Genomic DNA, 17,785 nt, shown 5'->3' with positions numbered 1-17,785 from the left:
AGAACATGATGATTTAGCACGATTAAGTAAATAATTGGACTTCGGGTAGTTCTGAAATAACATTTTCTGCTATATTAATGAAGAATTCATTAAAAATATCCCCGTTGGTTCTGTCTAGGGTTTCTATTCAACTCATGATTCATAATTTGCCAAGTACTTTTTTGTTTATTATCAGAGTTTCTAACAAAATCACTATATGACTCTCTGTACTAAGTCAAAATGCTCAGTATGGAATCTGTGCAAAGTTTTTCGTATTTGGAGATTGTTTTATATTTCTATATTCTGTGATCGTATCAATTTTGATGTCTATGAACTTGATATATTAAAATATGGGATAATAAATACTGAGTGTTTATGTTTTAGAATATTGAGGTTGAAGTTGGAACATCTTTCAATTCATGTATTCGCTTAAAGGAATTTGAATTATTTTCCATATTTGTCACAATCATCTCCGTTCTCAGAGAAAGGTTAAAGGTGGAAATTTTATAACATTTTCACAGTCACACAAAACTGTAATCATTTCTTCCGTAGAGGTGCATATGGCATACTCAAGTTTAGGTGAAAACATCTCTCCCTTGCCCCTCATGTGAGCCTACGACTGTATAGGTACATGTGGCAGATAAACGACGGAAAAACAACAACTAACCCAGCTAATGTTGCGCAGAAAGCTGAAGTGAAACAATCATGCATCTGTGCAACGTCTTCCATTCGGAAGTTTCTTCGCAAAAACTTGCTATATATGAAAACGATAGACCGGTCTCGGAGTACGGGGAAGATCATTTCAGACGGAGTGAACTGTCTCTCTATGTTATTGGCTAACTAGTCTCATCTGCAGTTGATCCAGTAAGATCTCTGCGCTACCTGCAGACAAAGTCCGGAAACAACTTCCCCAACACATACTCTGGGGTGGAAGTTAGACTGATGAATAAATGTTTTCCAGAGAGGTACATTATGATATGCTCAAGTTTGAGTAAAAACACCATACCCTTGCCTCTGATATGAACCTACAACTTTGTAGGTATGTGTGGCAGACACCCGACTGAGAAACAACAACAACGAAAGAATGAGAAATGAATTCATTGAAATAGGTAAACTTTCCATTCTTCTATAATGAACATTTGTTCACCTGAATAGAAAGTTGAAAATGATAACCATGAGTAGCTATTCACTATTGTTTTTTATCTTTTCGTTTGAGAACGTTATCTTATCTTCAAGGGTTTTATTTAGACAAGTGAGAGAAATATGACTCCGAAACATGAATCAGTTGTGTAATTTTTGTTTGAAACCAGCTTACCTTTGATTATTATTTAGTATTCTGCGGACATAAGGAACCATGCTATACAGAACGGCTCTTCTCTTTATCATCTTCTCATCTTTGGATCATGCGGAAAGTGCTAGAATTTTAGTCTCCATTTTTTCGCCGTCATTCAGCCATAATGTAGTATTCAGACCGATTTGGAAGGAACTGGCGAAAAGAGGGCATGACATAACTCTTCTCACAACTGATCCTATGCGAGATCCGAAGCTTAAAAACATCAGAGAAATTGATCTGAGCGGTTCCTACGAAATTATGGAAAAATATAAAGCTTCCGAACTATTAACGAAAGGGAAAAATGAGGGAAAAAATACTGTGAAACTCATAGTTGACTATCTTAATGCGCTGGACCACACTGCTGACTGGCAACTTGAACAACCCGAAGTGAAGCAGTTGATACAAAATACTAGTGAATATTTCGATCTTGTTATAGTAGAGGTAATGAATCCCATCCAAATGGCGTTTGCTGAAAGGTAATTTATGTAGATAAGTTTTAAAAGTTCTCACATTCATGGTGCTTGAATAACAATTCACGAATTTGGGCAGCAAAAAAAGATTGGTACTGTTTACCGGATTTTGACTGCGGGTGGCACAGTGGACCTTCTACTGTATCAACTGCAGATAGAGTTTATCACTAGTTGGAATTGATTTTGTTTGGTTCGAAATACTCAGACGATTTACTTTGTCTGAAATGACCTGTCCGGTACTGACGAGGGGCAAGTACCCTGAAACCTGTCTATCGGTGGTCGCTTCGACATGAAATTAATTTTTACTACTTTTCATATAAAACTTGTAAATTAGTACCAATCAGATATAAAAATTTATCTGTTGTAGAAAATTTGAGGAGAGAGAATGAAGTCTGTAGGCTTCATTTAAATAAAGGAAATGTTTAGAACATAGAGAGAAATAAATTTCTCTTGGATACGAATTTTGGACGATGCTTTGAGAAAATTAAGTTGTTCAGAAATAAGTGGAGATATACAAAATTTGTGAGTTGATAATAGAGAAAAGTAGCTAGATTTAGGTGTTTAGATTTTGCTCCATAAATTTCGATAAAACTTATTCAAAAAGTCATAATAACAATTAGACAACAAACTGTTAATTGATATAAACACAATTTAGTCCAACCTACCTAGAAAGAAGATCTAAAATTTTGAAAAAACAATGAGGATTGCGTACTATATCCACTGAGTAGTACAATGAAAAACACATACATAGAGAGACGTCAGGTATTTACGCCAAATATGAAAAGTTCGAACTTTTTCAAGTCATACACATATGTGAACAATCACTTGGCAAGTCATTTCTATCAGTTTGTCAAAGTTGAGACGATATTGCAATGGGGAATGTTCCTCTTGACGAAAATCAAGTAGTTTTCATAAAAGAGCGCATTTTAAACTTATCATTTCAACCCTTTTTTTTTTAAATTATTTAAATACTCAAAAAAGAGGAATGAAATAATGCATTCAACATTTAAAGGGATTCGTTTCTATTTCACCATTTGGCAACATCGGTTATAGCTAATAAAGGACAATGAATCTGTTACCTGTATGAGACAAACAAAGATGACATATTTCAGAGGCATCCTGTTCTGTTTACTGATGTTCCGAGTCCCGATACATTCTGTGACATATGACATTTTGTGCACCTAACCTATCTTCCTCTATATAAATAAATAACAAAACAACTGTTGTTTATGTTGCTTGTGGAGGTGGTATTGAACTATAATTTATATTTTGCCTCAAGTGTTGATTTTTAAAGATAATTTTCCTTTTTTAAAGTCAAATATCTAGGTACGTACAAATTATTTCAACTTGATATAGGCGCTGTTGCCAATATGTGAATTAGGAACAAATTCGTTTCAAAATTATAACCCAACATTTCAAACATCAATTTGAATACTTTTCGAAATGAGTTTGAAAAACTCATGAATTAAACTCAACTTTATTTTGTTCAAACTTGCATTTGATGTAATAACCCAAATTGAGGAACATTTCCCATTTCAGCTGATTAAATAGGACACTTTAATAAGTAATTGGTGTAGTATATAGAGTTTCAGATTTAGAGTATTGTTCCGACAAACATCTGGTTTCTCTGGTGATGAATTTCATTACTGAATTTCACTGTTAATAATTTGAGGATAGTATAGTTTTTGAAATCTTTTCACATAATTTTCATTCAATTTGTTCATTAGCGGTATTTTGTTGTGTTTCTTCGAATTTCACTAACGGGTACATTAGCAGAACAAGTTGCAGCCTGGAAAGTTATATTTAGCTGAAAGAACCATCTTGAGAAATATTCTTTTATAGTGAGGTATTGGGATATAAACTCAACAAGAGAGTCTCCAAAGCAGAATGAAACATTAATAAAAACGAATATTTATATGTATTGAATCTCACAACGTAAACATTTACATTATTTCCACTATCAATTCCAAATTCATATTGAATAATAAATAAATAGATTTTATCATCATTTATAACTAACAAAATTATTGATCATCAACAAAATTAACAACTAACTTAATAATTAAACTAAAATCCAATACTTAATATTCATTATTATTAAAATTTTCAACATCATCCTTCCCACAAATACCATAATAACTACAAAAATAGTTAATAGAAAATACATTAGTATGAATTAAAACAATAATGAAACATAAACACTTAATCTGACTATTTATGTGCTCTTAAAATTCCAACTGAATATTTCAAGGTTTCAAGAGAGATGAATTTTACAGTTTTCATAAAAATTCTGAACTGTTTGCCAGAAAATTTGTAAATTTTTCCTTGAGCACCAATGACTTACATTTCACAAATGATTTTATATTTTTCTTTGAAGAATTTGATAATGAAAAGAGCAATGAAAATTTCAATTTTTTTCACCACTTTTAATTAGTTTATTAGTTTATTGAGAATGTCCATATAGGACGAAACTGCAGTAACGTTAGTTACAATTAAAAGGGGTAAAAAACATAGAAATTTGATCTCCTACCACGTAGTAACGGCTACATCCGTCAATTTAAAGAATTTGATAGTTAGTTCCTATAATTTTTTTTTCTGTATCAACTTCTGCAGTTTGAGAATTACCTATTTCGAATCTTATTGTTGGTTCCAATATGAATGCAATAAATATCCTTCTTTCTGTCTATTGCTATAATATCAATTCTTCTAATGCTACCATTGAAAGATGTACAGTCGGCTTTCTCATAATGTGGTGGCTATTAGGTGATATCTAGTGTTTCCCTGAAGTAGGCCAAGTGAACAAGATCCCAAGACGTGAGGAAGGGTTTCAATCCCAGTCCAATGTCTGCACTGGGTTCCATCTTGGGATCTACCTGGTATTCCTCTTAGATTCAGTACACATCCTGTCATTTCAACACCTTCTTTTCATTCAGATTTCTGGCACAATCATATCTCCCAACTTCCGCCCAAAATAGGTCCATTTGTCATTATCGATAACTATATTCAGTTTTATCAAATATGTTTATCTTCATCATCGAAGCATCTTATTTTGTCTAGTTGCAAATTTTGTTACGATCTAAGTTTCTCGGTTATATTGCGGTCAATGGACTTAGGTCACTCTTGCCCCCCAAATATGAGTTGCAATCCTCGTGGTTCTGGTTCTCTTTCAGTGGAAGAGCTTCATGAAGCAAGAGTCGAATCGATCCCTCTACGAAACCCATCATCACTTGGAAGGATCGATTGCAGCTTGAGAAATGGTTCTTATGCAGATTATGTGAAACATGTTCCCCCTTACGAATCAGTAGAGAGTTGTCCTGAAAACCTTGAGAAGAAAATTGGATTAGATAATTCAGGAAACACTTGCTACACGAATAGCATTTTACAAGTGTTGTTAGAACGAGAACGAGAATGTTTCCTACGTATTCACCAAACTCAAACACCTATTCATGCAGCTGCAGTTTCGTAAGAATATATCATATTTCCCTCCAACCGATTTCCTGGAATCTTTGTAGTCCACTATCTACTCCTTAGGACAACAAGAGGATTGCTCCGAATTCTTGGGGTTCTTGTTGAATACTGTTCGTGAGCAAAACAATAGCAGAATCAATACTCCTGGTCGCTCTGGATTAAATGATTCCGTACGGTCTATCTCGTCTCGTGTTTGTAAATCTTTTGCTTGAAAAATACTCTCTTGTTTATTTTCTAGTAAATGTTCAAGTTCAACTAGCGTTTCCTAATATGACTAATAACCAGTCCGTGCAAAGCGTATCGTTAAATCATCTAAAAATGGGCTTTTTAACAAGTGATGATCGACTGTAGTGCCAAACATGCGCCAAACTAACTGACTGTTATGAAGTACAACAAGTATAGCTGAGGCACCAGTCAATCTAATAATAACACTGATGATCTTCAAACATGACTCAACCTCTGGCGTAAGCACCAAACTCTTACGAAGGTTCGAAATAGATGAACACTTCAATCTAGCAGACCACGATTAATGCAGTCATTGTTCACCATGGTTCTGACGTTGAATTTGGTCATTATTACGCCTTGATCAAAGACGAAACGGACTGGTTTAAGTTTGACGACTGTCGTACCACGAAGTGTTCTGGCGATGATTTGAATTTATTGGAGTCTCTGGAGACACCCTACGTTTTGTTTTATGAGAGACAGGACTTTGGCAGATCAAGATCTTCAGATGATGTGGTGCTGCAGTTTTTCCGGGTTTTCCTGCAGTTGAAACAGCAAATGCGCCACTGGAATCAATGAAGTCGCCCCGGAGAACTAAATAATTTTTATTGTTGTTTTATAATTTCAATTATAATAAATTTAATGAAAAGTTATATTGAAGCTTTGAAGAAACTGTTCTCACTATGCTCCAAAGACACCTAGTCCTTTTACTTTTGGAGAAGAGTAGATCAACGTCAGCATTTCTTTGAGAGAAGATTTTATCAGTTTGTCGAAATTCTAAGAGAAATTTTGAAGGTAATTCATAAGTTATCTAAAATTTATCTATTTCACCCCTATTTCAATAGGTAATGAATATTTAATAACGACATTTGTTTTCACAGATTCAAAGTTCCATTCATTGGAATAACGCCTGTAGATGCGCCTTATAGAATACATGCAGCATTAGGAAATTACATGCATCCCAGCGTATATCCAGACTATTTCCTTCCATTGATACCTCCACTGAGTTTGCTACAGAGGATTGTATCCTGTGGTGTGAATTGGGCTAATTGGTTCCTGCAATATTATACGAGGTATCCAGCTGAGGATCTGATTGTGAGAAAGCATTTTGGGGAAGGCTTAAGGGACTTGAGTGAAATCGAAAAAGACATGAGCTTGTTATTCATCTACGTAAATCCTGTTTTCTATCAGATGAGGCCCGTAGGAACCAATACCATTGTTATAGGGGGAGGAATGCATGTTAACAAGCCCAAACCACTTCCGAAGGTGAGTTTTCAATGTTTTTCTGAATCTATGTGTTTCTGATATTAGTCAGTAGATGAATGTCTGCGACCGAAGGAAAAAATTTCATTTTCAAGTAGATAAACTTCGCCATATGGAGAAAAGAAAACAACTGTCTTCAGAGAAGTACGTAAATCATCTAAAGATGTTCCTTTCAAGTATAAACCTTAAGAAGGAGCTCACTTAAGACGAAGGATATTGAATAACAATGATATTCATTTATCTTGTTAAAATGTACACTAAAAAACTCATTTGTAGCTCACTCTTTCATTGACTAATCCTAATTATGATGCACTGTTTGGAACCTTTGGTGTAATAATGAATATTACTGGATTAGAACTCCTCTTCTCTTCCTCTTTGAAGATGATCACTTGGTGATCGAAACACGTGTCGAGGTGTTGAAAATAACGATTTGGTGTTGGGAAAAAATTCCAGTAATAAATATTAATCCTAATCGTTCACAAATTGAGTGGGGCTACTTAGAGAGAGGCTATAAATCAAATCATCTCAAAGAACAACTCGTTTAGGTCAGTCTCAACTCTCTACACTATAGGTTAATGGACTGTCACCTATCAGAAAACAACTATTTCTCTGGCTAATACCACGAAGGGAGTTGGATAATATCCGACAGGTGTCAGTGCAGGATTGCGAAGTTGTCTTCCTTATACGAGGAATTGGGCAAATTTAGGACAGAAATAACTTCAGTGAAGAATCCTGCACCCCTACAAATTCAACTGAGCCAGAAACTGAAGGTAAGTGACCATAGAGAACGACGATGAATGAGCTCTGGAGCAGTTGGCAACTGACCCTATTTTCATCGTTTCACCGTTTCTGATTGAATGAGTTCGTGAACAAACACAATTGTCAAATTTGAATCCACATAAGATCCAAGAGCGTCCAATGTATCTCGAAAAAGTCACTGTTTGGTGTGGATTTTGGGCTGGCGAAGTCGGCTATACGAAATGTCTGTCTGTCGCGTCGAAAAATCGCTGTCTGGTGTTGAATCACCATCTCATAGTGTTTGGGCTCTAGTTTACAAGTGATATTCCATTGTAGTCTCTTCTCAATTGTGGTAATGTGAAGTACTCAACTTTGTTTTAGGAACTTCGAGAATTTATAGAGAGCAATGAAAATGGAGCCATTTACTTCAGCTTAGGGACCAACGTCAAGAGTTCTTTGATGACCGACAATATGAAGAGTGTTATTATATCGTCATTGGGCAACCTTCCCTATAATGTACTCTGGAAATTTGAAGACGACAGTATTCAAAGCCTTCCGAAAAACGTTAAAATTGTGAAATGGGCTCCGCAACAAGATGTATTGGGTACGTTGAATATATGGTGTAAAAGACAATTATAATGTGTCCGATAAGGATATGATAACTATAAATATCGTCAAAACTATAGTCAAAAGTATAGTTTTAAAAATGGTGTAATAGCCGAAACTAGTCAACAATAAAGAAATATCGTGGAAAATAGACAAAGATGTGTTTTTGTAGTGTATCCTCAGTGAACATGAATTTCTACAAAATACACAAGTCGTCAATCAAAGAAGATAAATATCGTATCCGTCTGGATAGCTTTTCAATTATCACATTATATGTGACCATAATTCATACATTGAAATAGAGAGAATAAGCCTTTCTCAAAAGATAGAATATGCCATGGCAGACTTTTCTGTAGATCTATAAAAAAAGAGTAACATGAAGTGGATTAATAATAATAATAATTATGTTCATTGTCGCATACACTAATATAAGTCACATGGAGTGCTATCGAAAATAAACAAGATATTCACATAAGCCGTAAAAATTTATAGCTTGTTCGTGATAAAAGTATATTATGAATCAAGTGTATAAATACTCAATATAACATGGGAAAATAATGAGATCAATAACCTTATTAACAGAAACAGTAGTTACAGACAGAATACATAGTTATTTACGTTTACTCAATAACTGTTTAGGTTAAATTACTGTTTGGAATAATTTGATTGATAAAGTCAGAAAAAAGTTATATCGGTATTTAGAATGAATTTATTTACTTCTCTTTCAAACATGTTGATAGTGTTGATATTTTTTATTTTTCCTGGTAATATTTAGTATAAGCGAGATATGTTTTTGATTTGGTTTTGCCACATCGTGGTGCATTTAAAGAGTTTCTTTTTTTTCTTTATTGTAGGAGTGAATGATTGGTTCTATTTTGATGTATTTTTTTTATATTACTGAGTACGCTCATGAAAAAAATGTCTCTAATATCACATACACTCGCTTCTTTGAATAATTCCTCAATCGGATGAGTGTTTTCTATTAAATATAATCTTCAGTATTCATTTCTGTATTACATTCAAATTCCTAAAATTATAATCAATATATGTTTTTTTTCGAAATTGATTTTGAGTTTATAGTGACAGATACAGTTTTCAATCTCAATGAAATCTTTTCTGCAGACGTTTTTAGTGGGTTTCATGAGAGAAGAGCTCGAAATTTTATCTTTTGTTAGTATCTGTAGCAGCTCATTTGTGAATATTGTAAATAGGATTGGTCCTAGAACCGTTCCTTGTGGATCACCATAAGTAACAATTTTGGGATAACTCACAAATCCATCGGTACTGACTCACTGTTCTTGTGGTAAGCTTTCCCGTGTATTCCATAGTTCTCTAATTTCCTCAGGAATTTTGTATGACTAACAGTATTAAAATCTTTTGAGAAATCAACTATTGTTTTGAAGAAAAGATAATTAAAACTTTCTATCTTTTTTAATACTTTCATTTGCAACTAACGTTACTGCAATTTCCTCCTATAAGGACATTTTCAAAGTTATACATTAAACTAACAACGATTGATTACATTAACCCTTATATATATATATATATATATATATAGAGAGAGAGAGAGAGAGAATATGCTTTATTGTATACATGATAAATCATGGTTACAAAGCTTAAAAATAGTACAAAATAATACATATAAAATATTAAAATCAGTACAAGGTGTGTGTACACACACACCAACAGACACACACATGCATAGTACATACATTAGAAACACAATAAAGTTCTAAGCCTGAGTCAATTTTTAAAAGAGAGAATATATATATATATATATATATATATATATATATATATATATATATATATATATATATATACACATATATACCACTGTAGGTGATAATAGAGGTACTTAGCTTGATTGAGTACCTGAATTTTGTTTACTAGTGACAAAGTGGATATGCTAATTGGAAAACCGGTGGGTAAACTAAATAGATTTGATCATTTAACAGGTTGGACCCCCAATGTTTAGGCTTTTGAATTTACAAGGATTCTATGAGTTTGCAACCTTTCCTTGCATAGTGTAAAATTTCCGTATCGTTTAGATTCGGGAACTTGTGGTTGCATGCCAAGGAATTATCGAAATTATCTCTGTTCTTTTACCAAACTCTAACATATTTTGGTAAAAGAACAGAGATGATTGCTGGTTTCTTCAGAAAAAATAATGTGGAAGTGGCATTCAGACCACATGCCAGGTTATCTGATTTCCTTTTCAATGCCAAAGATAAAGTTGGAGAAATCTGGAGTTTATAAGCTTAAGGGTGCGGGTGCAACCTGTTAAATTATCAAATCGATTTAGTTTACTCCACATTGTCACTAGTAAACAAAATTCAGGTAGTCGATCAAGCTAAGTACCTCTATTATTACCTACAATGGTGTTATATGAGGGCTAATGTAATCAATCATTGTTGGTTTAATGTATAACTTTGAAAATGTCCTTATAGGACGAAACTGCAGTAATGTTGGTTACAAATAAAAGTGGTAAAAACATGAAAGTTTCAATTCCCTTTTCGTCATTATGATTTCCTACCACGTAGTAACGGCAACATCCATCAATTCACTATTGTTTTATCTCCACTTTTTGAACCTCATCTTCAAATGTTTTGTTATATCTCAAATATATAATGGTACTGAAAATGACCAATACTGTGAATAAACAAATAAAGAAGTAATTTTTTATTTCAGGACATCCCAATATAAAACTATTCATAACACAATGCGGGCTCATGTCTATAGACGAAGCAATATACAATCATGTTCCAATGGTGGGAATGCCTTTCATGGGAGATCAAGGGTATAATGCAGTCATTCTGGAGAAGAAACGACTTGGAAAGAGGGTAGACAGAATGAATTTGACCGAAGAGGACTTTACAAAATCAATCATAGAAGTTATCAAAAATCCGATGTGAGAGAATCATGATTCCTGAAATGTTTCTCCCATCATAATATGTTTCAATTTGCTTGTAGATACAAGAAAAACGTAGTAGAGATGGATATGTTAACTAAAGACGTGCAAACAACGGGGTTAGAGAAAGCTGTATGGTGGACAGAATACTGTATTCGAACAAATGGAGCTAAACATCTGAAAAGCCCAGTGATAGACACACCTACATATCAGTTTTATTATTTGGACGTTATTGGTATTTGCCTGACAGTTTTAGCATCAGCGATAGCCATTGGTCTGATTGCAATTAGATTTCTTCTTGGACTTTTATGTCGGAGGGATTCAAAAAAGAAAACTGAGTGAATCATTTCATCCTCAATTGAAGTATCATTATTGTTACGTCTCTGGATGACACACTGATTAATAGATGCGTTTATACAATAACATTGAAATACTCATTAAAGGCGGTATTCTAATAACTTTGTATTCAACTATTATAATTTTTTTTGACTGGTTTATTTCGCTTGACATCGCTGGCATTTCTGATCTAACACTAAATCCTATACATCCGCAGTGGAACATTTTGTATGTATTGGTAGAATCAAACTGAAATAACAATAGCGCCAGAGAAAATGACCTACACCAATATGCCTTGGTATAATCGTGCGGCTGGAATTGCAAAGGCTGCTTCTCAAAAGCTTGGAACACTGTTCCGAACCAGAGAACTGAACACACCTCTGCAACTTTTGATGCTTCGTAAAGCTCAGATGTTCTCATGTATGGAGCTTCGCCTGATTGAAGACACGAACATCATTTGCAACCTTGATAGTCTGAAACATCGAAGAAAGGTTATGGGATAACGTCGCCTAAGCTAGTTTAAGTTTTTTTCACTCTTTGAAAGCCTCTCGCTGTTGCCGTGTTTATTTTATTTAAATTAATTTGGCAGCTGCTGTCACCAGATGCGGATTAGTTATATAGCTGCGAGAGTTCTAAGCCATTCCTTATGGAAAAAGACGTGTGAATTTGAGCAGGTCCATTCTGGCCTTTTTTGAACCTCAGGCCCAGTTCACACGGAAGGGACAAAGGTCAGCGCCTCGTCTCTGCCAGAAGTCCATTATGTGTGAAGTGAGCCTTAGCCTTGAAAGCCCACTTCAGACCACCCCCACTCACTAAAGTTTCTCTCTGAAACACTTACTAACGACGCACGACCTTGAAGTGTGCCAGAAGCCTCTTTGTTCATCTACTGGTTTGAATTTCCCGCTGTACGCGCGGTAGCTTCTGATTGGTCGACTGGGTCGACGTCTGGCAGAGACGAAGCGCTGACCTTTGTCCCTTCCGTGTGAACTGGGCCTGAGGTCCAAAAAACGCCAGAATGTACCTCCTCAAATTCACACGTGTTTTTCCATAAGGAATGGCTTAGAACTCTCCTAGCTATATTACTCGGATTTATTCACATCAAATTTAAATATTAGGTGAGATTAGGTTAGGTCCAAAGTGAGTGGGTCTATTCGACCCTCCACCGCAACCCAAAAGGGTTTATTGTGGCTCAAACCTATTCACACTCCACCAATTAAACCCAGCATAAATTTTTATGGTGAGTGGTCTTTCAGGTCAGAAGGTAAGGGTATGGCTCTGCCGAACTCTAAAAACCTTATTAGGTCCCCAACTTTCTGAGAGGTTAGTCTGTTACCCATCAAAATGAGCCCACGTGAAATTGTTCAAGGAAAAAACCTTATATCGCCTAACTAAGCTGTTCACAGATACAAGATCTGAACGTTGATATACTTCTGTCTGCCCGTTTGGTTGAATTCCGATAAGTAAGTATTTCTAATGACGGTGCGTCTGGCCAAGGAACAAGCAGATTAATTATTTATAAACACTCTCACGGTCTGGTCGAAATGTTACATTGTATGAGACACAGGACCGTCGTTGTTTAATTTGTGAATCAAAATAAAGAAACACCCGTCAATAAAAGTATTTTTTTTTGTTTTTATGTGTGATTTGTTAGTATGGAAAAGAAGCGAAAAATCGACAGTGAATGCAGAACGTTCCAAGAAAAATGAAACTATCAGTATTTTGTGATTGAGTCCAGTAATAAGGCGCTATGTTTAATTTGTAATGAAACCATAGCTGTTCTCAAAGACTATAACATTAAACGACACTATGAATCGAAACATCTTCAAAGTTACTCATAGTATACAGGAAGTTTGCGGAAGGAAAAATTTGAAGCTCTGAAACGCGGACTCAAATCGTAGCAATCTTTGTTTACCAAAGCGAATTCTGAACAACAGTCTGCAACTCGCGCCAGCTTTCGTGTGGCTCTTGAAATCGGAAAACGTGGCAAACCATTCACCGATGGAGAAATGATAAAAGAATGCTTGATTGCAGTAGCCGAAGAAATATGCCCCGAAAAAGTAAATTTATTCAAAAGTGTCAGTTTGTCAGCAAACACCGTGGCTTGGAGGGTGCAAGACATGACAGAAAATATATCATCTCAACTGTCTGACAAAAATGGACATCATGAGTGGTTTTCTCTAGCATTGGATGAGTCAACGGATGTTGATTTTTATTCGCGGAGCAGATAAAAGCTATGAACTGGGGCAGATATTTTTAAGGAAGTTGAAAATGCCAGTAATAAAAAGAAACATCGATGGAGAAATTTGAAATCTATAACAACTGATGGAGGCAAAAATGTGTAAGGTAAAAATAAAGGAGTGGTTGCACTTGTGTCAAAGGCTGTAGAAAATGATGGTGGTTCGAAACCAGTAGTCTTACATTGTATCATTCATCAACAGTCCTTGTGCGGAAAATGTTTGAATATGTCTGAAGTTCTGAAACCAGTCATATCAGTTGTTAACTTCATCAGATCCACTGGGCTGAATCACCGACAATTCCGCGATTTTATTCAACAGATTGGAGAAAATGATTCACCATATCATACTGCCGTACGCTGGCTTAGTTGCGGAAAAGCCCTTAAGCACTTTTTTGAACTTCGAGCAGATATCGAAATTTTTTTAAATGAGAAGCAGCGCTCTTCTGCCGATTTAGAAAATAGTGAATGGATGTGGAAGTTAGCCTTCTATGTCGATTTGACAAATCATATGAACGAACTGAATTTGAGATTGCAAGGAGAAAATCAGCTTCTCACTGATTTATACACCAATATCAAATCCTTCAGGTAGAAAATAATACTGTTTCAATCGCAATTACGTAAAAAATGTTTCGCACATTTTGAAACATGTGAAATATTCAGCCACACTACAGAGACTGAATTTCCCGTCAATTTCGCAATCGAAACTTTGAGTGCTTTGAAGATAAATTTTGATACTCGTTTTTCAGATTTTGATGTCATTGCGAATGAAATTAAGCTTTTTTAAAATCCTTTTGATTCTGACATTGAAATCCTGGCTCCGGAAGTCCAAATGGAAATTATTGATTTACGGTGCAGTGATATGCTTAAGAACAAATATCAAAATTCATCTTTGTTGGAATTTTATAAGAGTCTTCCACTGGAACAATTTGCATAAATTTGCTCGTGGGTTGTTTTCTGTTTTTGGTACTACTTACTTGTGTGAGAAAACGTTTTCCAAGATGAAGTACACGAAGAATGTTTACAGATCTTAATTAACCGATGAGCATCTTAAATCTCTTTTGGTAATTGGTACAAGTAAAATTGATCCACAACTACAAAGTATTGTCGGTGGAGAATCACAATTACATAAATCTCATTAGTGTTTTTGTGTTTTTGTTTTACTGTGATTCATTTCAATTATTTGTTAGTTATTAATATGCTTAAACTTAAATACTTAAGTTGAGTTTTCTTTGTCATCATTTCTGTCGTTAAGTTTTACCTTGCAAGTAAATAAAACCGAGTAATTATCATTCTGTGTTTTCTTCTTCAACTTATCACAGCAATAGTAAAAACAATTAGGTAATCATTGGCTGTCGCGGGCCAGATAGATGACAGTAAATCATTGGCTGTCGCGGTCCGGATTGATGACACTGGCGGGCCGGATTTGACCCGCGGGCCGTAGTTTGGAGACCCCTGGTCTAGAAGATATAGTAACTCGTCCTTAACAAGGTACTTACGTTGCCACTCGTGCCACCACCCATAATGATTGTGTATGCTTATCTTTCTCTAAGCATGTAGCCTATCCTACAGCTTGTGCGTCGATCACTCTTCTCCTTGGCGCCTAGATGATTGATTCTGGAGACATATTATCAAGAGGCCTTCTACAAGGCCTGTTTCACCAAGATTTGACTTTCTCTAAATCAGCCTCAATTATATTTTTCAGAAAATCTGCTTGTTGTTGTTCCTCATCAGTACTAACATGATCAAAAATCATCATCGGCCTCTAAAATGTCATAGTTCCCAGGTTAACTCCCCTCGAACCTTTTGCCTCCATGTATTTTTCAAGATATTATCGTTGTCTTCTTTCACTATTTCAAATGATCCGTTCATGAGTTGATGAGTGTAACAGTAAGAATTTATAATGTTTGTAACTAAGATTTAACACAAATCAAATATACATTCAGTGAGCAATATTTCACAATAGACAGATATCATAATTCCTCAATAAACAACTATTCGTCACATAATTTCTTTACCATCTGAATAAAAGTAGCTTCAGTAGACAAGACTATTTCTGGAGATAATGAACGAATACATTTTTCTTTCTTTTATCAAATTGGTGTTATTCGTGGAGTGTCTGAGGTTCGTAACAATGTGCGACTGTTCCAACATCCTAGGGATAATGCCAACAGCTTCTTTGAGTCATCAGATACCATTTCATCCTTTATGGAGAGAACTTTCACTCAGAGGCCATCAGGTTACTGTCCTGACTACAGATCCTATGCAAGACCACTCCCTTACAAATCTGACTGAAATACATATGAGGTTTTCATATGATTTTTTCGAAAAGGTGAAGTTCTATGAAACTTTAGGTGATGACACAATGAATTTTTGGGATCAGGGAAAGTATCTACAAAACATAACAATAGATTATACATATTTGATCCTCCAAAGTGAAGAGGTTAGGAATCTCTTGAAGAGTGGAAAGAAATTCGACTTGGTGATAGCAGAAGCACACTTTCCAGCAATAATAGGATTGATAGGAAGTTTCAGATGTCCATGGATTGGCGTTTCCTCAATGGATCCGGCTATGTATGTACATGTGGCTGCTGGAAATCCAAACCATCCCATTTTGAATCCAGATTATAACTTGGCAATTGAGGATCCTACTACCCCATGTTTCCTCGACAGAGTGTTCAGTTTTATTTATCGTGCTGCCTATATTTACGAGTTCAATACTAATTTACTGCCAATTTTGACTGAAATTTATGAAGGGACCGTAGAAGATTTACCTCCTTTCACCGATATTCTCAAAAATATCAGTATGCTGTTCACTGGAACGTCGCCGATTTTTCAAAATCTGAGGCCTGTTTATCCAAATACCATTGCTCTTGGTACGGGAATGCACCTTTCGAAACCAAAGCCACTACCGAAAGTAAGTTTTCGACAGTTTTTTTTTTCAGATATAGTATATTCTATCCTGATGTATTGTTGACTCCAGTTTTGTTTTTCGTTTATGTTCTGGTTTCAGAACAAACGGGTTAGCCTAGCAGCAAAATATCTGAAACATCATCAAGATTACAATGATCGAAAATTACAAATATGTTTAATGTTGGAATTATGTTTTTTCGTTAACCAGTTGTCGCACCCCTACGAACGACAGCTCTCAGAAGTCGAAACTTGTGTGAGCTAAGGACTAACGAGGTCTTACTTTTTAACGTGGATTCCTAACATAGGTTGAACCACGTCGAACCGACTGATCTATTATCCAAATACCTTGAAATGTGAATAACTTGACATTTAAAAAAAATTGTGAAACTAGTGAAATTTCTTAGACATTCAAGTAAAAAATAGGCATGAGAATAATATATTTGTAGGAGATACTAATAATAATATCCTGGACAAATGTGATGGTGAAGATAATGACTACTTTCTGGAATTGACCTCCGAACTTCCTTATAAAGTAAGAAGGAGATATTAAGAGCAGAAAGTTGTTGGTTCACAGATGGATCAAAAACACCTTCCAGTTCTGGTGCAGGTGCAGTTTTGGCATCGCCAATGACAGCTTCTGCCAAACAAAGATTGAACACCTGGATGGCAAGAAGGTTCAAGGACTTCTGGCAGAATATTTCAGGATTGGCTCACTCCTAGGCGTTTATTCACCCTTCGAAGCGAACGGGCCTTCTTACAGGTCACTGTCATTTGGATCATCGTATGCAGAGACTCGGACTGTCGGAAGACAGTATGTATCGCCTCTGTTTGTAAAATGATGAAACAGCAGAGCATATACTTTGTGCTTGCCCCGCTGGGGACCAAATCAGGTTTTTAGAGTTCGGCAGAGGCGTACTCTCACCATCTGACCTGAAAGACCACTCACCATTCAAACTAATCGGCTTAGCTAAGAAGCTGGGTTTATTTGGTCGAGTGTGAATAGGTGTGAGCCACAATAAACCCTCGCGTGTTGCGGTGGAGGGTAGAATAGACCCACTCACTTTGAACCTAACCTAATTATTACTCAACAAACATGAAAGAATGTAGATATAAAGTTATATATAAATTAGAGAAAATGAATACAAATGGAAAAACTGATTTTACCTAGGACACTACCTAGCACTGACAAAAGACCAAATATCCCGAAACCAGCCTGCCCGTTTCAATAATTGAAAATCGATTCCTGCAGTTGTCTTAACAACAGCATATGCAGAAAACAAGTTTTGTGAAGATTCCTGCACTGACGCCTTTTA

General features: G+C 35.5%; 2 protein-coding genes across 2 annotated transcripts in view; both read left to right on the top strand.

The window, feature by feature from the left end:
* Nucleotides 1–1,245: 1,245 nt before the first annotated feature.
* LOC111508948 (UDP-glycosyltransferase UGT5) lies at nucleotides 1,246–11,455 on the top strand. Its single transcript, XM_023164603.2, has 5 exons — nucleotides 1,246–1,788; nucleotides 6,354–6,738; nucleotides 7,855–8,077; nucleotides 10,771–10,990; nucleotides 11,053–11,455. The coding sequence occupies exons 1-5, from the start codon at nucleotides 1,334–1,336 to the stop codon at nucleotides 11,330–11,332; spliced, it is 1,563 nt and encodes a 520-aa protein (XP_023020371.2). The 5' UTR covers nucleotides 1,246–1,333; the 3' UTR covers nucleotides 11,333–11,455.
* Nucleotides 11,456–15,585: 4,130 nt separating this feature from the next.
* Nucleotides 15,586–17,785, top strand: part of LOC111507891 (uncharacterized) — a 30,129-nt gene continuing 27,929 nt past the window's right edge. Inside the window, exon 1 of the mRNA XM_074172246.1 lies at nucleotides 15,586–16,476. Within this exon, the coding sequence (XP_074028347.1) occupies nucleotides 15,625–16,476 (852 nt within the window). The 5' untranslated portion in view covers nucleotides 15,586–15,624. The remainder of the gene's footprint in view (nucleotides 16,477–17,785) is intronic.

The sequence above is a fragment of the Leptinotarsa decemlineata genome, unplaced genomic scaffold, assembly GCF_025532065.1.
Source record: "Leptinotarsa decemlineata unplaced genomic scaffold, Ldec_3_MD MMD2_tig00000035_RagTag_RagTag, whole genome shotgun sequence".
In the NCBI taxonomy this organism is placed as follows: Eukaryota; Metazoa; Arthropoda; class Insecta; order Coleoptera; family Chrysomelidae; genus Leptinotarsa; species Leptinotarsa decemlineata.
This window is presented reverse-complemented; position numbering and strand designations above follow the sequence as displayed.

Coding starts and splice junctions, on each gene's coding strand:
- LOC111508948 (XM_023164603.2), top strand. CDS start 1,334: ATGCTATACAGAACGGCTCTTCTCTTTATCATCTTCTCATCTTTGGAT. Junction 6,739..7,854: donor AGCCCAAACCACTTCCGAAG/GTGAGTTTTCAA, acceptor ACTTTGTTTTAG/GAACTTCGAGAATTTATAGA. Junction 8,078..10,770: donor TCCGCAACAAGATGTATTGG/GTACGTTGAATA, acceptor TTTTTATTTCAG/GACATCCCAATATAAAACTA.